This window comes from Battus philenor, unplaced genomic scaffold (assembly GCF_028537555.1).
Source record: "Battus philenor isolate CCGP_79_NKW_IND1 unplaced genomic scaffold, ilBatPhil1.0.hap1 SCAF_2, whole genome shotgun sequence".
Lineage (NCBI taxonomy): Eukaryota > Metazoa > Arthropoda > Insecta > Lepidoptera > Papilionidae > Battus > Battus philenor.
The window spans coordinates 1,713,541-1,736,895 of record NW_027181682.1 but is presented as its reverse complement, the minus strand read 5'-3'; the positions used below and the strand labels follow the sequence as shown (position 1 = coordinate 1,736,895).

Below are 23,355 nucleotides of genomic sequence, written 5' to 3'. Positions count from 1 at the left end.
CATAGCACTCAAACAAAATAACACTGACTCACTATAATTTGTCTGATATACTATCTGTTTATATTTTTTTTAATATTTTCTTAGCACTTTCCTTTTCAAGATTCAGGAAACGAATAAAATCCCATATTCGTATTTATAGAGTGACGAATTGAACAAGTCAGTGCAAGGTAGCGAAGCTCTGAGACTGCGACTCTTAGGTTTTTACAAGTTCAAAATGTATTGCGACCACAAAGTGAATACCAACATAACATCCTACAACTTACACAATTTTATAAACATATATAATAATTTTTTTACTTCATAGGTACTTTTATAAATAATGTAAATGTTTTGATATTATAATATAGTATGGTGTAAGTAAATAGGTACTATCAGTGTATGTGTTGAAATCCACTATCTTGGACCCCCATTTTCATTTCATGGGCCCCCAAATTTTTTTTCGCTGACGTAGACCCCTTGCAGGTTGTCATAGACCCCTAGGGGTCGATATAGACCACTTTGGGAATCACTGATCTAGACATTAGCCCGCATTACAAGGTGAATGCCGGCTAATTTCGGCGCTGGTAACGAAACGATTAAAATCGTATTTTTAATTAAATTGCAATGAATGCGTCACATTACTGTATGTAATGTCATGTTATCACAACAATATATGCTATTAATCATACAATTATATACAGATGTTTTAATTTGTCCACATGACCTGCATGTTAATATATTGCAGATTCGTTCATTATTTATATCTGTTATATTTAAATTATGTTGCAATTATTGCTCGAATATCACTCATTGTGTGATGTCGTATTGACATTTATTTCCGCTGTTAACAGACTGCAAATGATTTAATATGTACAGGGCGATTGGTTTTATGTATTTTCCATTTGCCAGGAAAAAAAGCTTTGAAATTTTCATAATAATTTTCAATCATATATACACATATATAGTATATCCTGTGTAGTCTTGGAGATTAAATAATAATTAGTACAATTATGTATTAGGGGAACTGGAAAGTAATGTCGTTTCTTTCGACATATTTTTCAGAAAAACCGATTGATTTGTTACCGCTCCGGCATTGATTTGTATACTAGATGGCAAAAGGTTGTTGATAACGAAGGTGAGAATATATTGTTGATTAGATATAAAAACTTGTTAGAAATGTAGTCGTGTGAATTTAACTTGACAGACATTACTTTCTGGTACCTCTAATAGTAATTCGAATTTTAAAAAACTAGTTTGATCTTAACCACGACAAAGTTAGGTATTGGTGTATTATACATCAATTGACTGTGAATAAGCTATACTTTCAAGTCTAAATCTTTTATATCTATCATCCTGTAGGTTCATTTCAAATATAAAAGTGAAACAAATAAGTATTGCTATCAACTATGCTATCGTACCAATAAAATGGTTTTTGAAATGCTAAATATTATATAATTATCTTAATAAAATATAATTGTGATACTATAGTGCGATGTAAAGTCAAGGAGGTCAAGACGCACATGAGATATGTCATAACATACGGCTTTATATCTATCTCCGAACTGACACTACATTTATTCTTATCCACCTTTGATGCTTTTCAATAATCACTTGTATATATCATGTTAAGAATGTCATAAAACCGTTAAACCTGATTCCAAGGTCTAGATGAGGCAGTGGCGTAGCTATGGTATTTGGGGCCTGGGGCAGATTGGGGCTTGGTGCCCCCCCCCCCCTCCCCTAAAGAGAAAATAATTTCAAAATTCAGAACAGAATGTATATATATTTTTTTGGTTCGAAGTAATAATAAATATATATAAAATAACATTAGATCTTAATAAAATTTATTGGGAAAATTTAAAAACGAACATTCCTCGCTTTTTGCCTGCAAAGTCATTAATCACATTTTCAAAATCAACAGTGTTGACTAGTTCATGTTCTATGGACATTATTGCAAGATTCATTAAATAATCTTGCAATAACGTATTAATTTATTATTTTGTCATTTAGGGCCCTTTTAAAAAACACTATGTCTTTTGCGAATGAAAGGCTTAAACACTGTGTATATTATAATTTGTGTTTACTTTTTTTTAATGTTCATATTATTTAACAACTTTTTTAGCACAAAAATAGTAAAATTCGATATTGTTTTTATGTTATTTACTTTAAATTATGGTTTTCATTTTTATTTTAACATTTCATTATTCATCATTCAAAAAAAATTAAAAAAAAATATTTTCAACTTTGGTGCCCCCCTGCTTATGGTGCCTGGTGCGGCCGCCCCGCTCGCCACCCCCTAGCTACGCCACTGAGATGAGGAGATAGAGGCAGTAAGCATCACCTCCGTAATGGGTGATGATAATCCGCACCCTACATTCCTTGAGTATTGTAAAATATTGGTGCAGATCACTATAAATAGGAGTAAGACTTCACCCTAGATATAAAGGGGTCAGAAAGTCTGGCAGGAAATAAAAAAAAAAAACTGTGATATATCATATAAAAGTAATACAAGTAAAATATAGAAAAAAAATGGTTTTTAATTCTAACTGTGAAAATATAAATAAAGTGATTTATATGTTATATGTAATGTAAAATTGTGATCAGGGAAATGTAGATGAGAGAAGAATGACGATGTATGGCATGTTTGTATATTAAAAGATATTTCGAAGGAAGGAAGGAGTTTGTATATAAAAAAAAAAAATATTTATCAGAATTGTAATGTCTATGCCTCTGGCATGGTAGAAATGGGGCCATTTAAAAAAGTTAATTTTTTGGGTGGATTATGGACTGGTTCGTGATAATCAAATCTTCACGACTCCAGCGGCTGTTGGACCTGGACTGCTATTTTAATATGCCAAGCTTGGCTATATAGATTCTTCTTTTCGATGGAAGCCCACTGCAAGGCATAGTTCCTCAAAGATCACTACAATGAACGGTCCTGTGTTCCCTGGATCCAAATTCTTCGTGTCTTTAAGAATCCCGAGACAAGGTTGAGGTCCAAAATTTTATAAAAGCACAGAGGGTCCCAATGAACCGAAATAAAAACTAAAAATGATATAGATAAAAAGATACATGTAAGGTTTTTTCCTGTTCGTAAACCAGACAAGTTAGACAGGTTAGATTTAAAAAAAATTCTTATTGAGGAAAAACTTGTGGAATTAATAAATAGTTATGTTTTTATTGCAAACGGTTATCACAATTATCTGTGATCAGATAAAACAGTGTACGGAATTGTATATTATTTATTTATTTAGGTACACAAAAAGTAAATTAAAAGTAACCGTATGAGTAATGGTTCCGTTATGTATTCCTTTATAGGTGATACTATATTAAAAAAATTACTTTATATAACATTTCAGAAAGATATTAAATAAAGAAAAATTAAAGAGAAAAGTGATCGCATGTAAGAAATATCTGGTTTACGAGTTTAGACACCAAAAGAGGACTTAATTTGAAATTACATATATATAGTAATTTACATTCCATATATAAGTAATGCAAGATAATGAGGACAACAACGACAGACTTTCTTAAATTCTTACTCCCCCCTGTGGATATATACATATATATATATATATATAGTAAAGTGAAAGGGTTAAACTCATGTAGAGAACATTTTCGAATTAACCATCCTAAGTATAGAATTGCCCACCAGTGGGGTGTCAGGTTGGGAAACACTGCTCTTGGATATCATATTCCTCGTCAACGTGCTCAACTTACGGGGTGGATCAGATACGTGCACATGAATGTGTGACGGTGTGAATGTGAACCTCAATACTAAAGGCTTTAAAGTTTTCAAACCTATTTCAAATTATCCTGTATAAAGTGACACAAAAATATGTTACATTAATCATTTTTTCTATTTCAATGCGACATGCCAATAACTTCCGTTGGTACAAACTCTGCACGGAAAGATAGTGGAGAATAATTAATTTTAATGTATATTTCGAATTTTGAAAATGCCTTTTTTTACATTGTTTTTTAATTGAGTGATGATACAGTACTCGGCGATAACTATTGCACATCGACCTTTGGAAAGAGACTTTCGTCTTCGTAGAGCATTATCTCTGTCCCACACTACCTATGTGACGTTTTGTCAGTCGTATTTCGTGCGAGATAACGCTCTATGAAGCCGAAATTAGCCGATTGTCTCTTTCCAAAGGTCGATGTGCAATGTTTATCGACGGGTGCTGTAAATGAATTAAACAATACTTATTAATAGCTATTACACAAATAAAGTTCATTCAAAATGTTCAATTTGGTTTGACAGTGACGTTTATACTTTTTTAATCTGTTGACAGTTTAATAGACTTCCGTGAGGCAATGTTAAACGCGATGCGGTGCCAGTATTAATACAACAGATTAAATATTGTAAGGCTTCGTCACAGAGTATTTAATTCGATTAACGTTGTCAGCGTCCCCCTTTATCCTCTATTACCGGAAATTTAGTATTTATTAATAATGTATTTTTAATATGGTGTATTATATAACTTGTTTTTTTTTAATTTAATTAGTTTCAAGAGAACCTTGATTTGAGATTAATTATGTAACGTGTTGACTCATCATATGGTAAGCTCACGTCGGATAGAGTCAACTTAATTCGTACTCTTTATGTGCCAAATCAAACGCCGTGTGCTATAGTGTACAAAGTAATTACAAATTTCGAAATATCGAAGCGCCGGTGACGTGACGTGAGCCGTCGACGTGACAAGCGATACGCTAATGTAGCGCCGACGTGAAACGCTTTTAGCGGGACAAGATTGACGTTAGGATAAACTTAATAAGAAAGTATATTTTACATGCTATTATAAATGACAGATATATAACGAATTTGTTACAACGTAATTGGTTTTAAGACAATATAAACGAAATTATCTCACAACCCAGGTTTATATGGCTGGTGGGGTCTGTTTCAGAGAGATTTTGGACCAGTATGTGTGGGACTTCCACACACCGGAGTTAAGAAGTATAGAAAATCCCCGGTGAAGCCTATGTTCAGTAGAAGACGATGAAATTTAACAATGTTCGAATATCGTTTCAAATCATAGATCAGTGATTCCCAAAGTGGTCTTTATCGACCCCTAGGGGTCTATGACAACCTGCAAGGGGTCTACGTTAGCGATAAAAAATTTGGGAGTCCATGAAATGAAAACGGGCGTCCACGATAGTGGATCTCAACATATACACTGATAGTACCTATTTACTTACATCATACTATCTTATAATATCAAAACATTTACATTATTTATAAATGTACCCAACACGGAAAAACATGGCAAGGGGTCTACGACACAAAAAAGTTTGGGGAACTCTGCCATAGACGCTTGTTGGTATAGGCCTGCCTCAAAGATATATATGTGGGCATATATTGTTACCACCACGCTTGACAGGCAGGTAGACTTTCGCAGTGTGGTATTGTGGTATGCAGAGGACGCTGCTGTCCAACTTCTTGAAGCTTATTTGTCAGCAGTGGGAATCCTATATAATTAATGAATAAAGTGTGAGTTATATATGAGACTCTCTCAGGAATCAAATACGCGGCCTTCGATCGCAAGTCACTGCTCACACGGTACTTGATCACTCTTGATCAGAGTTCCCCAAACTTTTTTGTGTCGTAGACCCCTTTGCCATGTTTTTCCGTGTTGGGTAGACCCCCTACTTACCTGATATTGATTTCCTGTAAATTTCTAACTGTAGTGAAGTTTAGTGTTAAAAACTTAAAGTAAAAACACATGTTAATTTATACATTTATTAATTGAATTTAAATTAAAACTACTCAAAATACTACTTCTAGGTACTTTTATAAATAATGTAAAAGTGTTGATATTAAAAGATAGTATGATGTAAGTAAATAGGTACTATCAGTGTATGTGTTGAGATCCACTATCGTGGGCCCCCATTTTCATTTCATGGACCCCCCAAATTTTTTTTCGCTGACGTAGACCCCTTGCAGGTTGTCATAGACGCCTAGGGGTCGATATAGACCACTTTGGGAACCAGCTTTTGATGATGAAACTTTTTTACACCATGCATCACCTTAAAATTCTTACGTTCCCTATATATATAATTTATATATGAAAACTAAACGGTTAAACTGCAGAGTACATTTTTTTTCTTTGGGACGTTGGCCTCACAGTTGGGAAGCACTGTCCCACTGTTATAATAATATAATACAAAGTGAAATGGCAATAATATATCTGCCATACAGGTCAGTATTCCACACGACGGTAAATCCTTGTATATGTTATTGGATTATGAAATTCCAAAGTGAGATTGTCCGCAAACACTTTGCGGGTGCGTGATAATGTCGCGTGCGCTTTGGTTTTTTTTTAAACTTAATTTTATTTATATATCACAAATTAAAACGATTTACTTGTACCTACAATTCGACTGCATCTAATTACGAATTATCTATGAGAGAAAAGTACAGTGTACGAATACCTTAAAAACCTTCGTACGTGATAAAAATAAAATGTAAGAACAAAATAAATAAATAAAAAAATAAAATAAATGTACCTACCCACCTTAGAGTAAGAAGATGATAGAAGAAAGGTGAAGAAAGAATGAAGGTATAAAAGAGCAAAACGAAAGATATTGTGAAGGACGAAAGTAAAGAATGGAAGATATTGTGGCGCGTGAAAGAGAGTGATAAATAAAGAAAATACTGAAAAAATTATTGAATAATAAAGTCCCTGATCCCATTAAGTTAGGGGTACGAGAGGCCCCCAATAGCGGGGGCCATAAAATAAAAAAAAACCTTCGTACGTATATCACATTGCGATCGCCAAAGTGCCTGCCACTCCTGGCGATTATTATTATATCCCTATTTATAGATACCTTTGGTGTTTATTGGCTGATATGACGAAGATAAAATTTACTGACTACACGGTATTTTGAGAAATAAATCTAGATTTGAAACTTCACAGGGGACTTATCTTTTGTCAGCAGAACGACTTCCGTTGCTTATTCTGTTTAAAAAGCCAGACAGATGAACGCTATTCAGCCAGATTCAATTATTTAGGATACTTTCATAACGGATTGTCCCATGGCATATTACTATGGGACAACTAGACGTATTGTATCAATATTTGTAATTTCCGTAATGCCCTGGAAACGGAAGTAAAGCTAAAAGTAGATTTGGAGATGCTTCGTACGCTACCTGTGTAACGTTTTGTAGGTCGTTGTATTTTGTGCGACAGAGATAACGCTCTACGAAGCTGAAATTAGCCGATTCTCTCTTTCCAAAGGTCGATGTGCAATATTTATCGTCCGGTACTGCATAAGATGATTCGAATTGAAACAAAAACAGCGAACAAATGATGACGTTTCGAGTTGTGAAATTCATCTCTGGCTCATACAATTAATATTAAAACTTAAATATACTAGATATTTATTATGTTAAATTCCACGCGGATAAAGTCGGGAGACACAGCTAGTTAAATAAAAAAATAATTTAATAAATTGATAGTTTAAAATTCCACATAACTATTAATGAAGTCTTGAGTATGTTCAAATTTAAAAATGACACGTCAGTGGAAAGGTACCTTTAGGTTCTAGAAATCAAAATAAATACATTTAAAAAACTTTTAAGTTAAACGGTTTTTTGATACCCATATTGTGGTGGTTGTGGAAAAATATGTACCTAGTCCGCCATATTGGAACGGCGTCCATCTTGAATTTTAAATTTGACATAATCATCGTGTTTTACCAGTGTAGCCCTTTCATTTGATACCCATATTGAGGGGGTTAAGGAAAAATATGTAATCCGCCATTTTGTATCGGCGGCCATCTTAGATTTATAATGTTATTGATTTTATTATATTGTATTGTCATCTAAATTAAATTTGTGTACCAAATTTCAGATCAATCTGACAACGGGAAGGTGCTTAAATTTCAATTTCTAATTTTGACCGAAACAAATAAATTCCGTACGGGTCGAACTAAATAAAACCGTTTAAATACACATTAACTATAAACAACCTATCCACGCGCAATATAACCTCAAAAAGTTTCAGCAAAAGAACATTTTTAATTAAAAAAAAAGTGACAATTTTTTTCCGACCCAAATACAAGTCGCTTGGGTTTATTTTTTTTTGTCCATCCATTCCTTTGTTCAGATTCATTACCAGATGTTTCTCTACGTCATCGACGACCTGATTAATTGTGAACGATATTTACTGTTATTAAATTTTTTAGACCATAAATTGTATTATACATAATTTAAACAAGACCTATGGGCTTGGAGTTTTGATCCGAGATCGAGTCAGAAATGAGGTGAATCAGGATCACCGACGTGGCTCGAAGAATTGGTCGTTTAAAGTGGCAGCGGGGCACACCGCTAATGACCGGAATAAAGAAATGTAAATGGAGAAAGAAGAGTAAGAGGAGAGTGACTTTAAAAAAAAATCCCTCCATAATATATATATATATATATATATATATATATATATATATAAATACGGATCCCAGCGGTAAAGAATTGAGATTTGTGATCCTAGGTCGCTGGTTTAATTTCCGCTATACAATCTTTAATGATTCACATAAACAAGTTTCAATACGATAGGCAGAAACGTTTTCTGCGTACCATAATACAACTGCGATCGTAAACCCGCCTGCTTACCGTAGCGATTATGGTATATTCTCCTCTAGATTTATTTGGGGGAGACCTATGCCTTGTAGTAGGTATTTATAATTTTAAATAACCTATAACTACTCCTAAATCCTCTTAAAGACCTTATCTAATATGTAAAATTTCCATGTCACCATGTTAGTTACCGTACTCCTTCGAAACGGCTTGACCGATTTTTATTAAATTCTATATGTGCATTCAGTAGGTCTGAGAATCGGCTACTATCTATTTTCTATACCCCTAAGTGATAAGGGTGGTCCACCCCTAATTTTTTTTGTTTGTATATGATACAGCATACCAAAATACATACAATTTTAAATTTTCACCCCTCTACTCAGCTCTGCCTCAGCTAGTATATATATATATATAATATATATATATATATATATATATAATATTGTTCAGACTAATCTCTGAATTTAATAAGGAGTAACTTAGACTACGTATATTTCAGAATAAATTTAAATTAAAAAAAAACTAAATAGAATTTTTTCTGTTCAATATTAGGAGGACCGGAAAGTAATGTCGTTTTTATCGACATTTTACAGAAAAACCGATTGATTTGTTACCGCTCTGGCGTCCCCGGCATAAATCTGTATACTAGATGGCAAAAGGTTGTTGATAACGAATGTGAATATATTGTTCGAAATAAAAACTTGTTAAAATGTAGTCATGTGAATTTAACTTTAGAAAGCGACATTACTTTCCGATCCCCCTAATACGAATAGCGTTTCACACGTTGAATATCTTATTAATATAAAACTGCTGTCTTTCGTCTGATTTAATTTCACGACTGTACCGATCTGTGCTATTATCATAGTTACACAAGGTCATATATAGACATATGACACGTGTTGGGATTCACAATGCAGGCCCAACGTTATCTAAAACCGACGAGTGCTTTATACCGTTCACGTGAATCACGTAGATCGACCGTATGTATATTGTTAATACTAATGCATTATGAAGGGATAAGGGTGGTGGAAGAAACTGCAAGGTTGAAAACAATAATGTATGTAAAAGTTTGAACCCTTAAACCAGTGATTCCCAAAGTGGTCTATATGGACCCCCAGGGGTCTATGACAACTTGCAATGGGTCTACGTAAGCGAAAAAAAAATTGGGGGTCCATGAAATGAAAATAGGGGTCCACGATAGTGGATCTCAACACATACACTGATAGTACCTATGTATATAGGTACTATCAGCTACATCATACTATCTTATAATATCAAAACATTTACATTATTTATAAAAGTACCTATGAAGTAAAAAAATATTATATATGTTTATAAAATTGTGTAAGTTGTAGGATGTTATATGTTATATGATGTATATTGTATAGTTGGTATAGTAGATACATCATTTTATTTTGAGTAGTATTAATTTAAATTATAGTTTTTACTCTATGTTTTAAACACTTAACTTCACTACAGTTAGAAATTTACAGGAAATCAATATCAGGTAAGTAGGGGGTCTACCCAACACGGAAAAACATGGCAAGGGGTCTACGACACAAAAAAGTTTGGGGAACTCTGCCTTAGACGCTCACTGCAATATAGGATTAATATAGGCTCAAAGATATCACCGGGGATATTTTTGGCGATTGCAGTGTGGTATTATGGTACGAAAAGGATGCTGAAGCCTATTCTATAGAAACATCTGTGAACAATGATAGTCTTATATAATTAATATATAGTGTGAATTATACAAGATTTTATCCTATATATCGAACCCACTACCTCCAATTCTAGTATCAGTGCGTTTTTTGTATTTGTTGTCAGAAATTCCAACAAAGTACAAATTTCACATTCGCACTAGACAGAAACATAAAGTTTATTTTAACATAATGTTGATTGTAACTCGTGTTTTAAAGACCGAACGTTGCCGAACGACCACGAGTAAACTGATGGGTTTTTTTTTTACAACATTGTTGTTATCTTTGTTGCCGACCATGCCATAATGTTTATAAAAGCCAAATCTTTTATAAATAAAGGATGGCGGAAAGTAATGAAGAATCTTTCAATGAACTGTGGTGATGATGACAATGGTACAGCATCAGAAAAGAGCGACTCTGATATCAGGCTTTCAACATATCAAAAAGAGTGAAACTAACATGATATTGCACCAAACTTACAGAATAATTTAAATATTCCCGGTGCAACTGTTGAACTTGATGTTCCCACGATAAGTAGAGTAAAGGATTTATTTTTGATAGTGGTGCTTTTGATGTAAAAGGCACGCAGACCAATTTGTAGTATTTACAAAAGAAAGAGAGACACACAAGATAAATTTTCAGTAAAATTACCTGTTAACAATTTCGTTCGATATTATTGAGTACATACTCGTACAATGCAATTTAAACCATAATATAAATATTTAAACCATAGTCTTTGATCCCTGTTTAGTAATGTTTTTATATTTATTTGTTTTTTCATTGTTTGACTATAAATCATTATATGTTCTCAGTGAGATAGTTATAAGGTATCAACTGTAACTAATTTTATATTTCTAAGCTTCTAAGTTTGTACTTTCTTACTGCCTTTTGTTACTGTCTATCTCCAATAAAGTAAATAAATAAAAATGTGCAATCTTATAGACGTTAAAATTGTATCGCAATTCATACATTGTGTTGTTTGTTTATAGATAATAAATTGTTATGATAACAAAAAACGTCGATGTATCTCATGCAAATGTAATATTAACAATAATAGTTTATGTTAGCATTGGATCTATCCTAGTATTGCTCACGAATGAATCAAGAATGTACAGTTGGTTGGACATAAAAACCGTAGAGTGGACTCGTTTTGATTTCTTTTCTAGGAATTTTAGAATAAATGTTTTACCTTCTCTTTCCTGGTTTAATTAAATCGACAATTTTATTGTTTTTTTATTAAAAAGTTGACGTTTCAGCCCCTCCCCCCTCCAAAGATTTATGGGGGGATATATCATAATCGCCACACTTTGCTGGCGGTTTGGCGATCCCAGTGTGGTATAATGTCTGCAGGCCATTCTCTGTGTTTGTGAGCAATAGCGATCCTATATGACTAATATAGATTTGATAAGGCAAGTAATTATTTTTCCTCTACAGTAACACCCCGCTTTACGCGACCCCCTTATACGCGGTTTCACTATAACGCGAATTGCAAATTTCACGCTCAAATGCCTCGAATTATGCGAAAGAGTTCGTATAAATATAATGTAGTCATCAACTTCTCTATGGTGTCTTGACCATCTGTCAAACAATTAAAAATAGTGTTGGGTGTTATGAACGTATTTTACAAGAACGTAAACAAAACGTTACCCAAAAGACAATAGATGTATTTTTCCGTAAAAAGTGTTCCTAGAATTAAAGTGATTGATTAAAATGATTTGTATTTTTTTGTAATAATTTTTGACTATGTTTAATCATAAACCTCGTTATACGCGAATTTCAGTTAACGCGATTTTTTTGGAACGTATCCCTCGCGTAAAGCGGGGTATTACTGTATTAGTAGGATCGTCTATAACATTTGCCAAGTTTCTGTTTGTCAAAAGGTTTAACTATCTCAGAGTTACACGTGTTTATCGAATGTTTTAATTTTGTCAAACTCGAGTCTCGGTCGGTGCCAAAATTGCATAATTTTGGAAAATAAAGCGACAAAAACTCGTCGGATATTGTTCCGCAACCACTGTATTCACCTGATTTGACTCCGTGCGACTTTTGGATATTTAGCAAACTTAAAGTGAATGATGGGGAGACGTTTTGATACGATTGAGGAGATAAAAACCTAATCGAAGATCTTGAAGGCTATACCGGAAAAAGACTATTTAAGACCAAGAAAAAGCGTTGGTAAAATTACGTTTTATCACACGTGGACTATGTGTTTGACACTAATCGGCGTAGCATGGCTCCTGAGGATGCCTCGTGGAGGGGTGAAACACGTGTTGGGTGGTTTGGCGGTGGCGGTTGTGTGATTCGCATTGCGGGCGGTGCACTTTGTTGCACGACTACCAGTGCATGTGCGGAAGTGGCTAAATATTTGTCCTTTTCTTATTTAGGATGGCCTTCCGCAAGGTAACGCCTGATTCCATTAAATATGTGGATTACTTTGTAGGCGATGAAATTCATTTAGAAGAATAAATAAAGAATTTACATTTTATAAACAAATTCACCTTACTTTTCGATCACAGTATTATAAATTGTACGAAAAACGCGTTTAATAGAGTTTACTTATGCTTATATCTTCATATAATTCGATAGAAGTCTCACTTATAAAGGTTCAATGGAAGAAGTAAATACAGAGTAATGAAGGGGGGCGGGCTGTAACAGTGTGAGTCAGATACGACGCCCCGAATGCGCCGGCGCAGCTGCCACACACAAGCATAGACTTATGTACACACTCACACTGGCGTATTTCACGTGTCTCATATAAATGCGATTAGTATGAGTCATATACTAGGTAATTGTTTATAGATGTGAAAGTCTTTAAGAGGTGAATGTGTAGAAAATTGATAGTTTTATAAATCAATAACGTAATGGCGATATAGTAAGAAAAAGAGTTTTTAAATTTGATTTTGACTTTCGTGAAGAGCGTAATCGACTCTGAACACAACCGCATTTGGCAGGCTAGATACGAGAGCTCGGTTCAGGGTCGACTCACCATAGGACTTGATCGAAACTCACCGACATAAACAAACTGCGAAAACTCATCAAGACATCTTTCCATCTCACACAACTACTAAGCGGGCACGGGTACTGCAAGCAGTACCTGCACCGTTTTAAAATAATCGAAAATGAGACTTGCCCGTGTGACGACTCCACAGTACAGACTTTTGATCACATACTCAGACACTGCTTCCGATTCGCATCCAAAAGACGAAACCACGTGACCTTATGTGAAAACCTTAATATACCTCCGTTCAACTTACCGAACCTTCTCAAGAAAAAATGTACTGCAGAATCTTTTGATGAGTTGTCCCGGCACATTGTCCTAAATCTCAAGGCATTTAACGGTCTGTAGCGCTTGGGCAGTGTTTAAAATAAAATAATGTACCAACTAATATATAATTGAGTAAAACTTACAAATTTTATTGTTAATATGTATACATTTTAGCTGTATTTGCCCATAAGAGAAAATTGTGAAAAACCAAAACCAAAAGAGCCATAAAAAACTATACCGGTTGATTGGAAATAGGCGGAAAAGCTTTAAAGGTTGTTGTTGACAAATGACCAGCGTCACCCTTCAAACCTTTTACATCTGGGACTAGTCATCCTGTATGTGTTAAAGTTTAGTCTTAAAATGTCCTTTTATTAATTGTAATTAAAAAGCATTTTTGTAAATTTCACGAGATGAAATATAGGTAGGTTGTATTCGCTTTTTAAAATAATGCTTCTGCTTTGACAGATATATATTTATTATTAAACACAGGTAGTAATGTTGTTTATTTATAAAGTGTTGTATCTAATATATAAAATTCTCGTGTCACGGTGTTCGAACTTGAACTCCTCTGAAACGGCTTGACTGATTTTTACCAAATTTAATATGCGTATTCAGTAGGTCTGAGAATCGGCTACTATCTATTTTCTATACCCCTAAGTGATAAAGGTTGTTCACACTTAAAAAAACTTTTTTATTTTTTTAACGAAATTTTTTGTTTTAATTTTTTTATGATACAGCATACAAGAATACATACAACCATAAATTTTCACCCCTCTACGATCAACCCTTATCTTTTATTTGTAAATTAAAATATCAATTTTTTTTTGCAAAACGTTTGCGGGATCAGCTAGTATAAGTATAAAATATTGTCAGCAATGAGTTTTAAATCTTTCACGACAATTTCTAATCATCTGTGTAAAGTGATTATTCTGAAAAAAGAAAATTGTAATGCCACTAAGTAAATAACTTGAAGTATAAAGTCTACAGGCACGGATGGTTAATAATAATTAAATTAAACTTAAACACTTATTAGGTAACAACAATAGTGTAATCATTTTAAAGTTACCAGACGATGTATGTGCAAAGTGTATGGTTGTGTAATGAACCTATATCACAATCCTCGACCTTCAAATTACCTTTTTTCTGGACTTTGGATTCAAATTGAAGAATTTGAATAAGACGTAGACAGCGATATTATTGAATACATAAACGCCAGCTGCAGAAAGGTCACGTACAGACGTGCGGAAGCGTTGATCCAACAGCAATACAGTTGTGCAAACGTTTATATGTATTTTAAATTTAAAAAATGCACAGTAGCAATTCTATTAGAAAAACAATCCGTGGTCACAATATAGAAAGCACGTAGTACTTGATCTTTGAAGACAGACATCGCTAAAGGCATTATAAGTACAGTAATACCCCGCTTTACGCGACCCCGTTATACGCGGTTTCACTATAACGCGAATTGCAAATTTCGCGCTCAAATGCCTCGAATTACGCGAAAGAGTGCGTATAAATATAATGTAGTCATCAACTTCTCTATGGTGTCTTGACCATCTGTCAAACAATTAAAAACAGTGTTGGGTGTTATGAACGTATTTTACAAGAACGTAAACAAAACGTTACCCAAACGACAATAGATGTATTTTTCCGTAAAAAATAAGAGTACGTATTGCATAAAGTGTTCCTAGAATTAAAGTGATTGATTAAAATGATTTGTATTTTTTTTTGTAATAATTTTTGACTATGTTTAATCATGAACCTCGTTATACGCGAATTTCAGTTAACGCGATTTTTTTTGGAACGTATCCCTCGCGTAAAGCGGGGTATTACTGTAGTGTAATGGTCCAAGCAAGAAAAAACGTCGTGTGCTCATTGGCGGTAAATTCCATGGGCATACAGATTTACATCATGAAACTAATCCATTATAACCATTCCAGCATCATCACTTGCTTATGTGGTGCTGAACGTGCCAGCGAATGCAACAGTCACGGACGGCAGCTGCAACGCCACCGAGCAACGCCTGAAGCTCTCCTGGCCTGAGACAGGGGAGAACACAATGCTCTTGACCTTCACCGCCAACCACACCACCAAGTATTACGCCTTGAAGAGTCTCAACATCTCCCTCACCCTGGACATCGTCAATTCATGTGAGTATACTTGATGTCTTTGAAATACGCTGGTGGTTGCTGTCAACCGATTCTGTTGGAATATGATAGCCCAATATCCAGTTTTGGGTATCGTATAAATGAAATGATGATAATGACAAGAATATTTGGTCTCTGAAAAACCAACACCCCAGTCATTAGTACTTTTGAAAGAGGCCAAGGTCTTCACAAACTGCAAAGGATACTAATAAGTGTATGTCGCATATACATTTGTCTTTATCTAAATATACCAATATCATAGATTCTCAAGAAAAAGAATGATACTATACAATACAGTGTAATTGGTTATTTGTGTGAAAGTTTTAAAGGGGTGAATTTATTGCTTTTCTGACAGCAAAAACCCATAAAAGCCTTCACGCCTATTTTCAATAACAGGTTGATAAGTATAAAGTGGAAATATGATAGATTTGAGTTTAATTTCAATTAGAATACATCAGGCCAATTACTTCTGGAAGAACAAAGTCTACAGGAACTGATGGTAAAAACAATATCTAAATATGTAGTCATTCGAATTTTGAAAATACTTTTATTACTATATTATTATCGTTATTATTTTTGAAACCATTAGTGGTGGGGGTGGTATTTCTGAAACCATTTTTGAAAGAGGGTACCAAAAGTAATTGAGATGAGCTATATTTAAACACTTAGGACACTGCTTCGAGAATCTCCTAGGGAAAGGCAGCCTTCGCACGGCTCGGTTCTGTATGGCAATCACGGAAGCTGACTAGGAGAGTTAAGCTCAAAATATTCCGGTCCAATGTGAAAACCGTGTTGCTATATGGATGCGAGACGTGGAAGGTCACCAAAGATATCACGCGTCGGCTCCAAGTCTTCGTTAAGAACTGTCTTCAATGTATTCTCTGTATATACTGGCCTTAGAAAGTCTCCAACTTAGATCTCTGGAAATGCTGCGGTGAGATTGCGATCGACCAGCAGATCAAACGCCGCAAGTGGAACTATATAGACCACACGCTCCGAAGGTACCCTGATCGCATACAGAGGCAAGCTCTAGAATGTAATCCTCAAGGAAAGCGAAGACCTGGCCGCCTAAAACAAACCTGACTGATGATCACTGCAGAAATGAAGGTAGTTGGAATGACGTGGAACGAAGTAAAGCGAGGCTCAAGACTGCTCGGGATGGCGTCGTACTGTGGACGCCCTGTACCCCATTTTAAGGACATAGGAATAGATGACAAATGATTTTTTTTTAATTCCTTGCGACAATCGTATCCGAGGCTGGAATAGAAATAAGCAATCGTTTATTTGGGCTTGTGGATGGAATGACGCGGAGCGAAGTAAAGCGAGGCTCAAGACCGCTCGGGATGGCGTCGTACTGTGGAAGCCCTTTGTTCCATCTTGGGGACATAGGAAAAGGTACGCGGTGAGGGTAGTCCTATACTTGGTAGATAAAAAGGCAAATCGCAAGCGGGGGTAGCGCTAGATCTGTCATCGTGGCGATCTTTGGGGAAGGCATATGCAGTGAAGCTGATGTGATATATATTCATCCCCTTAATTGCTGCTTATTTTATCATCATTGCTTTGTATCCCTAGCCCTCACCACTCCTCTGGAGCTGTGGCACGGAGTGGAATGGCAGGTGCCTCTGGCTACGTCGTACCGCTGCAAACCAGCCACGCAGCTCAACTTGACAGCGGAGAAGACCAACGTGGCTGCCACCCTCAGCATCTCTCAGCTGCAGGAGGAAGCCTTCAGGACATCACACGACAACAGTACTTTCAGCGCTGGTAAGTCAACGGCTTTTTACCTTTTTTACTCGATATATTGCTTTATAGTTCTGGAGTAAAGACCACAGACTGGTATGCGCAACGTTGGAAGTTCAACCACATGGTGGACAAGTGACCAGAAAGATCTGCTTGCAGGCCGCTTCCAATCAGTCTTATTGTAAAACTATGGAGATGGCTTATGTTCAGAGGTGGGTGTCGTCATATTGAAATGATAGTGATTTAAAATCCCACGACACTCTTTATTGATGATTTATTTACAATGTGATTTACAGGCTTGTTAAATAAGAGCATATATTTTAATGATTTTAAAATTAGGGATAAAATCGGTTTAGGGTTTTAAAATTGAGATTAAATACCAAATCATGGAGCATGTTACAAAAGTAGGGGGTAACACCCCCTTGTATTTCAAAAAAGAGTGTGAACTATGAAAGAATGAGAGACAAGAGTTATAATAAAATAATGTAAAAAAAATAAGTATGGAACAAAATTCATGTTCCAGACATAGGAGGAACCAAGAAACAGAGTCTAAAAAAATGGTCCATATCTTTTTTTGTATTACAAATAAATTGCTTAATGACATCACAATTTTGAATTACAAAAACTAGTGCAAAAAAGGTTATATTTTTGTCTACCCACTTGAAATCAACGAAAAAGTTAACTTTTAAAACATCATTATGAACTAATAAACATGTGTGCTAAAAGTGGTAGTGCTTCATTTTGTCAATGATTAGTATATGAGTTATTTATAAACACGATTAGAGACAAAGTTGCGGTGGGCCCTATTTTGTTTTGAGTAGTTAATATATATATATAGGAACGATCTATTCATTTTGTCCAGACATTAGTTCTAAATAATATTAATACGCAACGTAATGGCGCCAGATAAAGGTTTTTCATTACGCTATATCGCGCGCTATCTCGCAGCAAACGTTATCGCGTTATGCGATAATTAGCAGCGCCAATTATAATATTTACGTTTCGCAATTATAGCATGCGTCGATAGATTTGTTTCAATTCAAATTGTTTATGTTCGACTACCTTCATTGGAGCGGTCTGCAATCATTTTGGTACTAACACCCTTTCTAAACATTATTGGATCTTATTTATATTTATACTAGCTGATCCCGCAAACGTTGTTTTGCAAAAAAAATTAAAGTTTTTAATTAACAAATGTAAGATAAGGTTTGATCGTAGAGGGGTGAAAATTTAGGTTTGTATGTATTTTTGTATGCTGTATCATAATAAAATAAAAATCAAAATAATTGTCTAAAAAATTAAAAATAAAATTTAGGGGTGGACCAGCCTTATCACTTAGGGGTATGGAAAATAGATAGTAGCTGATTCTCAGACATACTGAATACGCATGTAAAATTTGGTAAAAATCGGTCAAGCCGTTTCGGAGGAGTTCAAGTTCGAACACCGTGACACGAGAATTTTATATATTAGATGAACAACTGTTAATTGAATATGTTTTTGTTCTTGAAAATATATTTATCACGTCCTCAAGGACATTTTTGAAGATTTTCCATTCGGCCACGATCCTTTAAAAATTAAAAAAAGTCGTTTAATACGTATGCTTTACGCTTTTTCAACACTGCAAAGCTGCTATTAACGGGAAGAGGTTATAAATTTTGAAGTTATCTATATTCGAGCCTACAATTCATTTGTTTAAGAATCCTTAGTTTTTCAATGAGAACTGCAAATGGCCTGAACGGAAAGTGCGGGGGGGGGGGTCGTGTACACCCCACATGGCATGGGATGTGATATACAACTAGGTATATGATAGTATCCATCAATATACACATTATATACTGACCCATTTAAACACATACAAAAACAATTTCATTACCTGATGTATTAGGGGGACCAGAAATTAATGTCGATTTCTTAAGTTAAATTCACACGACTACATATTTAACAAGTTTTTATATCTAATCAACAATATATTCACCTTCGTTATCAACAACCTCTTGCCGTCTAGTATACAAATCAATGCCGGAGCGGTAATAAATCAATCGGTTTTTCTGTAAAATATGTCGAAGACATTACTTTCCGGTGCCCCTAATAAAAGACTGTTTTAAATAAATTAAAATTTCATTATTAAATTTGCGCCTAAATTTTTTCTCACCCATACAAATTCATACAAAAATAAATTGTTGACCTAATATAAATTACAATTATGATATTTAATTAGGATAATCATTACTGTCATTTATATCAGCTCTAAAATATGCCTTTTTTCTCACCCATACAAACTCATACGTACAAAAATAAGTTGTGATGAGATGATGATGAGAAAGTTCTTATGTAAATGCCAGTTATAAATAATAATATATTTAGTTCCACGTGCAGGCGCATATACAAATAAATTTTTGATCTTAATGCCTTTAAAAATAATTAATTTTTACTAAATTTGATACCATGAGTTGACATACATCTTCAAACAAGCTCTTTCCGTATCATTTTATCCTCTGCTATCCATAGATAGGAATTTCACGTATATATATGTATGTTATAAAAATCTGTGTTTAATTTGAAAAACTTTCTCTAATCACACCTACAAACAAATTGTGATCTGTGTGACAATTTTAACTATTTAATATATTTTTTTTAAATTCGCAATTGTCTAGTTTACTCAACTTTTGTCATGCACATGTGATGACTGTAATTCATAGTATGATGAACAAATGTGATTGCAGCTCTCGAGTGCGGCGGTGGTGAACTGCCAGACGCGGTGCCAATAGCTGTGGGCTGCGCGCTGGGCGGTCTGGTGGTGGTGGTGTTGATCGCCTACCTCGAGGGTCGCCGACGCTCTGCTGCTCGCGGTTACCTCTCCATGTGAGTACCATCACTTTTTAAACATCAGAGGATATGGTAGAAGGCATTTGGTAAATCCAGTGGTGGTGGTGGGGGGTGGGTGGTTGTATGTAGACTTACAATATTAACCCCACCAGGCATCAGATGCATGTCAGCGTGTATATCGCAAGGATTTAGTAGTCTGTCAGCAATGGGCACCAGGACTAGATATGTACACCGTACGTCCGATACATTAGAAAGATAGGTTAGAAATGATGGGAGACTGTCCTCACTCAATCAGAACGTGTGCGTTGGCAAGCCAGCGACCAGCGAGTTACTTATCACCAAAGTAGTCCAATTACACTACAGGGTTGATTTAGTGAGTAAAAGTCAATATAAGGATTAATATTTCTGAGGCAAGACGAAGTGTAGTCAACTGTAACTATATATGTTGACTTTGTATTATAAGAATAATTGTATATAGTAGTAATCTTATTTACTAGAAATAATACAAAATGATAATTTTACCTGGTAACGCACTGTATGGAAACCAAAAATATGGTGCCCATTAAGGAAGAAGTCTTTTGCTTTAAAAGTTAGAACATTGTAATGCCAAAAACCTTTAATTTATTAATAAATACTCAAAAAAGATTACATAATAAATAATTTAAAGTGAATTTTGGTAATACATTACGTAATACAGTGGCGTAGCAAGGGGGTGGCGAGCGGGGCGGCCGCACCAGGCACCACAAGTAGGGGGGGCACCAAAGTTGAAAAAATTTTTTTGTAATTTTTTTTTGAATGATGAATAATGAAATGTTAAAAGAAAAATTAAAACCATAATTTAAAGTAAATAAAATAAAAAGAATACCGAAATCAACAATGTCACATAAAAGATTAAATAATCTTGCAGTTATGTCAATAGAACATGTGATTAATGACTTTGCAGGTCAAAAAGCGAGGAATGTTCGTTTTAAAATTTTCCCAATAAATTTTATTAAGATCTAATGTTATTTTATATATATTTATTATTAAAAAATATATATTAACAACATTCTGTTCTGAATTTTGAAATTATTTAGACTCATTAGGGGGGAGGGGGGGGGCACCAAGCCCCAATCTGCCCCAGGCCCCAAATACCATAGCTACGCCACTGACGTAATATTATGTGATCTAAAATTGAATTACGTGAAAAACAGTGCAGGCAATTTATGAAACATGGGTGCATCATTTTAAATAAAGGAAACAATTTAAATAATAATAAAAAAATTGCGGGCCCCACATTAATAATCTATAAAATAAAAATAAACAAATGTTAATGCAAAAAATAAATAAGCAGAATTATAACTAAAAACTAATTTACTTGTAAATTCAATTTTTTTTTATACAAGCGTAGATATAATATGAACGCAGCTTTCTAACCGTGCATCTGTTTTGATCGGTGGTTATTATTTATCAATTGTTTCGGCTTAGCGTGTACCATCGTTTTATTGTAATTAATTGTATAAAAATGCATTGATGAGAAAAAGGTGATGAAATAAAGTTTGAAAATGTTCGGCGAGCCGCATACACATGTTGGCAGCATGTTGCTAATCCCTGCTATAATATTAAAACAAAATATAAATAATCAAATACATTCAAACTAATAACAATATATTTTTTCTTTCAGGTAAACGCGACAACGCGTGTCGTAGTCAATATAAATTAATATTAAATATAATTCGTCGCATCTCATTTACGTCCATATACCGCAGGACCGTGATTTCGCGGAAATGCCCATTGCTCAACTGCGAACCGATCGGCGATGTTAACATGGATGCGCCAATTTAAGATAAAGATTATTCCGCTTCTCAGAGACATGTCTATGCTATTCCTAATGATACGTTTAGTTAATTCAATATAAAAAAGTTATTTGGACTGAAAAATTTTATAATTATATTTTATTTCAGTTATTTCTGATATTTCTGACCGGAATGAAGACATTTTTTTTCAATTCGTTCGTCTATCGTTTGCAAATGAAATTTGGATTTGTAGGTTTTTTTGAAATATAGCATTTCCGGTACTCTATTTTTTATTATAATTACATAGAAATTTGTATTTGGAACGTTCACGTACCAGCAATTAAGAAATTTAAAATTAAATCTATTTTTTTTTATTTTATATGGCAAGTCTCCCCGCTGGCTGGTAACTATGGAATGTCATTTTTTAATTTTTTTTTTTCGCATGTTGCCGTGTAGAGACTTGTACGTAATTATGAATTTATTAAATTTGCGCAAAAGCAAATTTTCAATTAAATGGTGCGATAATCGACACCTATGTGTGTAGATATAGAATTGTGATGTTATTAGATAGTTTTAAAGCGAGGGTAGGTTTATAATTTCAATACTTTTTTTTTAATCTTATTTTGTACTGATAATTTTCCGGGACGATTTTGCATCCAAAGATTATATCAATAAATGTTTGCGAGCTTGCGCGAAAATCATCTTCCTGTTAAAACACATCTGTCCATTCTATCAAGTGTAATTAATGCGTATATAGATGCAATATAGAAATGTCTTTTAATAGGTTAGTAAATGGTTTATTCTGTAAGAATAAAGAATTATGATGTTTTTATTGCTCTCTCACCTCGGAATCCAGTTTAATATATATCCACTCATATTACACGTAAATATTTGTCTTGCCCAGTGCTGGTCATCCCTATTTATTCTTAGAAAGGTGAAAGGTACAATTTATATATATTAAAACAAAAAAAAAATTAAATCAATATAAAATCGCATTTGCTACCTTCCCAACGCCAGCACGTTCCCCTCCCTGTACCCTTACCTGCCCCTTATCCACGCCGGAGCAGTCCGTGACTCGTGTGATAAAATAAATGAATAAATAAATGTTTTTTATTGCCACAAACAGGACTTTTATTTCGAAACGTTACAATAAATACGTTTTTATTAATAGCTACAATTATTATATACAAAAACTTATAACACTTTATTTACACGCATAAAATTATTGAACACGAATAAATGTTGGGTATAGGCAGGCATATAATTTTCTACATTTACTTACTACAGTTGGCATATTTTTGTTACATAATATGGCGTTTTATTTAAATTTGAATAACAA

The 23,355-nt window shown here is 34.3% G+C and overlaps 1 protein-coding gene across 1 annotated transcript in view; it reads left to right on the top strand.

Moving 5' to 3' along the window:
* The window catches only part of LOC137922057 (lysosome-associated membrane glycoprotein 1-like), a 29,581-nt gene extending 6,448 nt beyond the window's left edge, over positions 1–23,133 (top strand). The window contains exons 3-6 of the mRNA XM_068764908.1: positions 15,469–15,678; positions 17,248–17,439; positions 20,139–20,277; positions 21,905–23,133. Coding sequence (XP_068621009.1) covers positions 15,469–15,678; positions 17,248–17,439; positions 20,139–20,277; positions 21,905–21,908 — 545 coding nt within the window. The 3' untranslated portion in view covers positions 21,909–23,133. The remainder of the gene's footprint in view (positions 1–15,468; positions 15,679–17,247; positions 17,440–20,138; positions 20,278–21,904) is intronic.
* Positions 23,134–23,355: the final 222 nt, after the last annotated feature.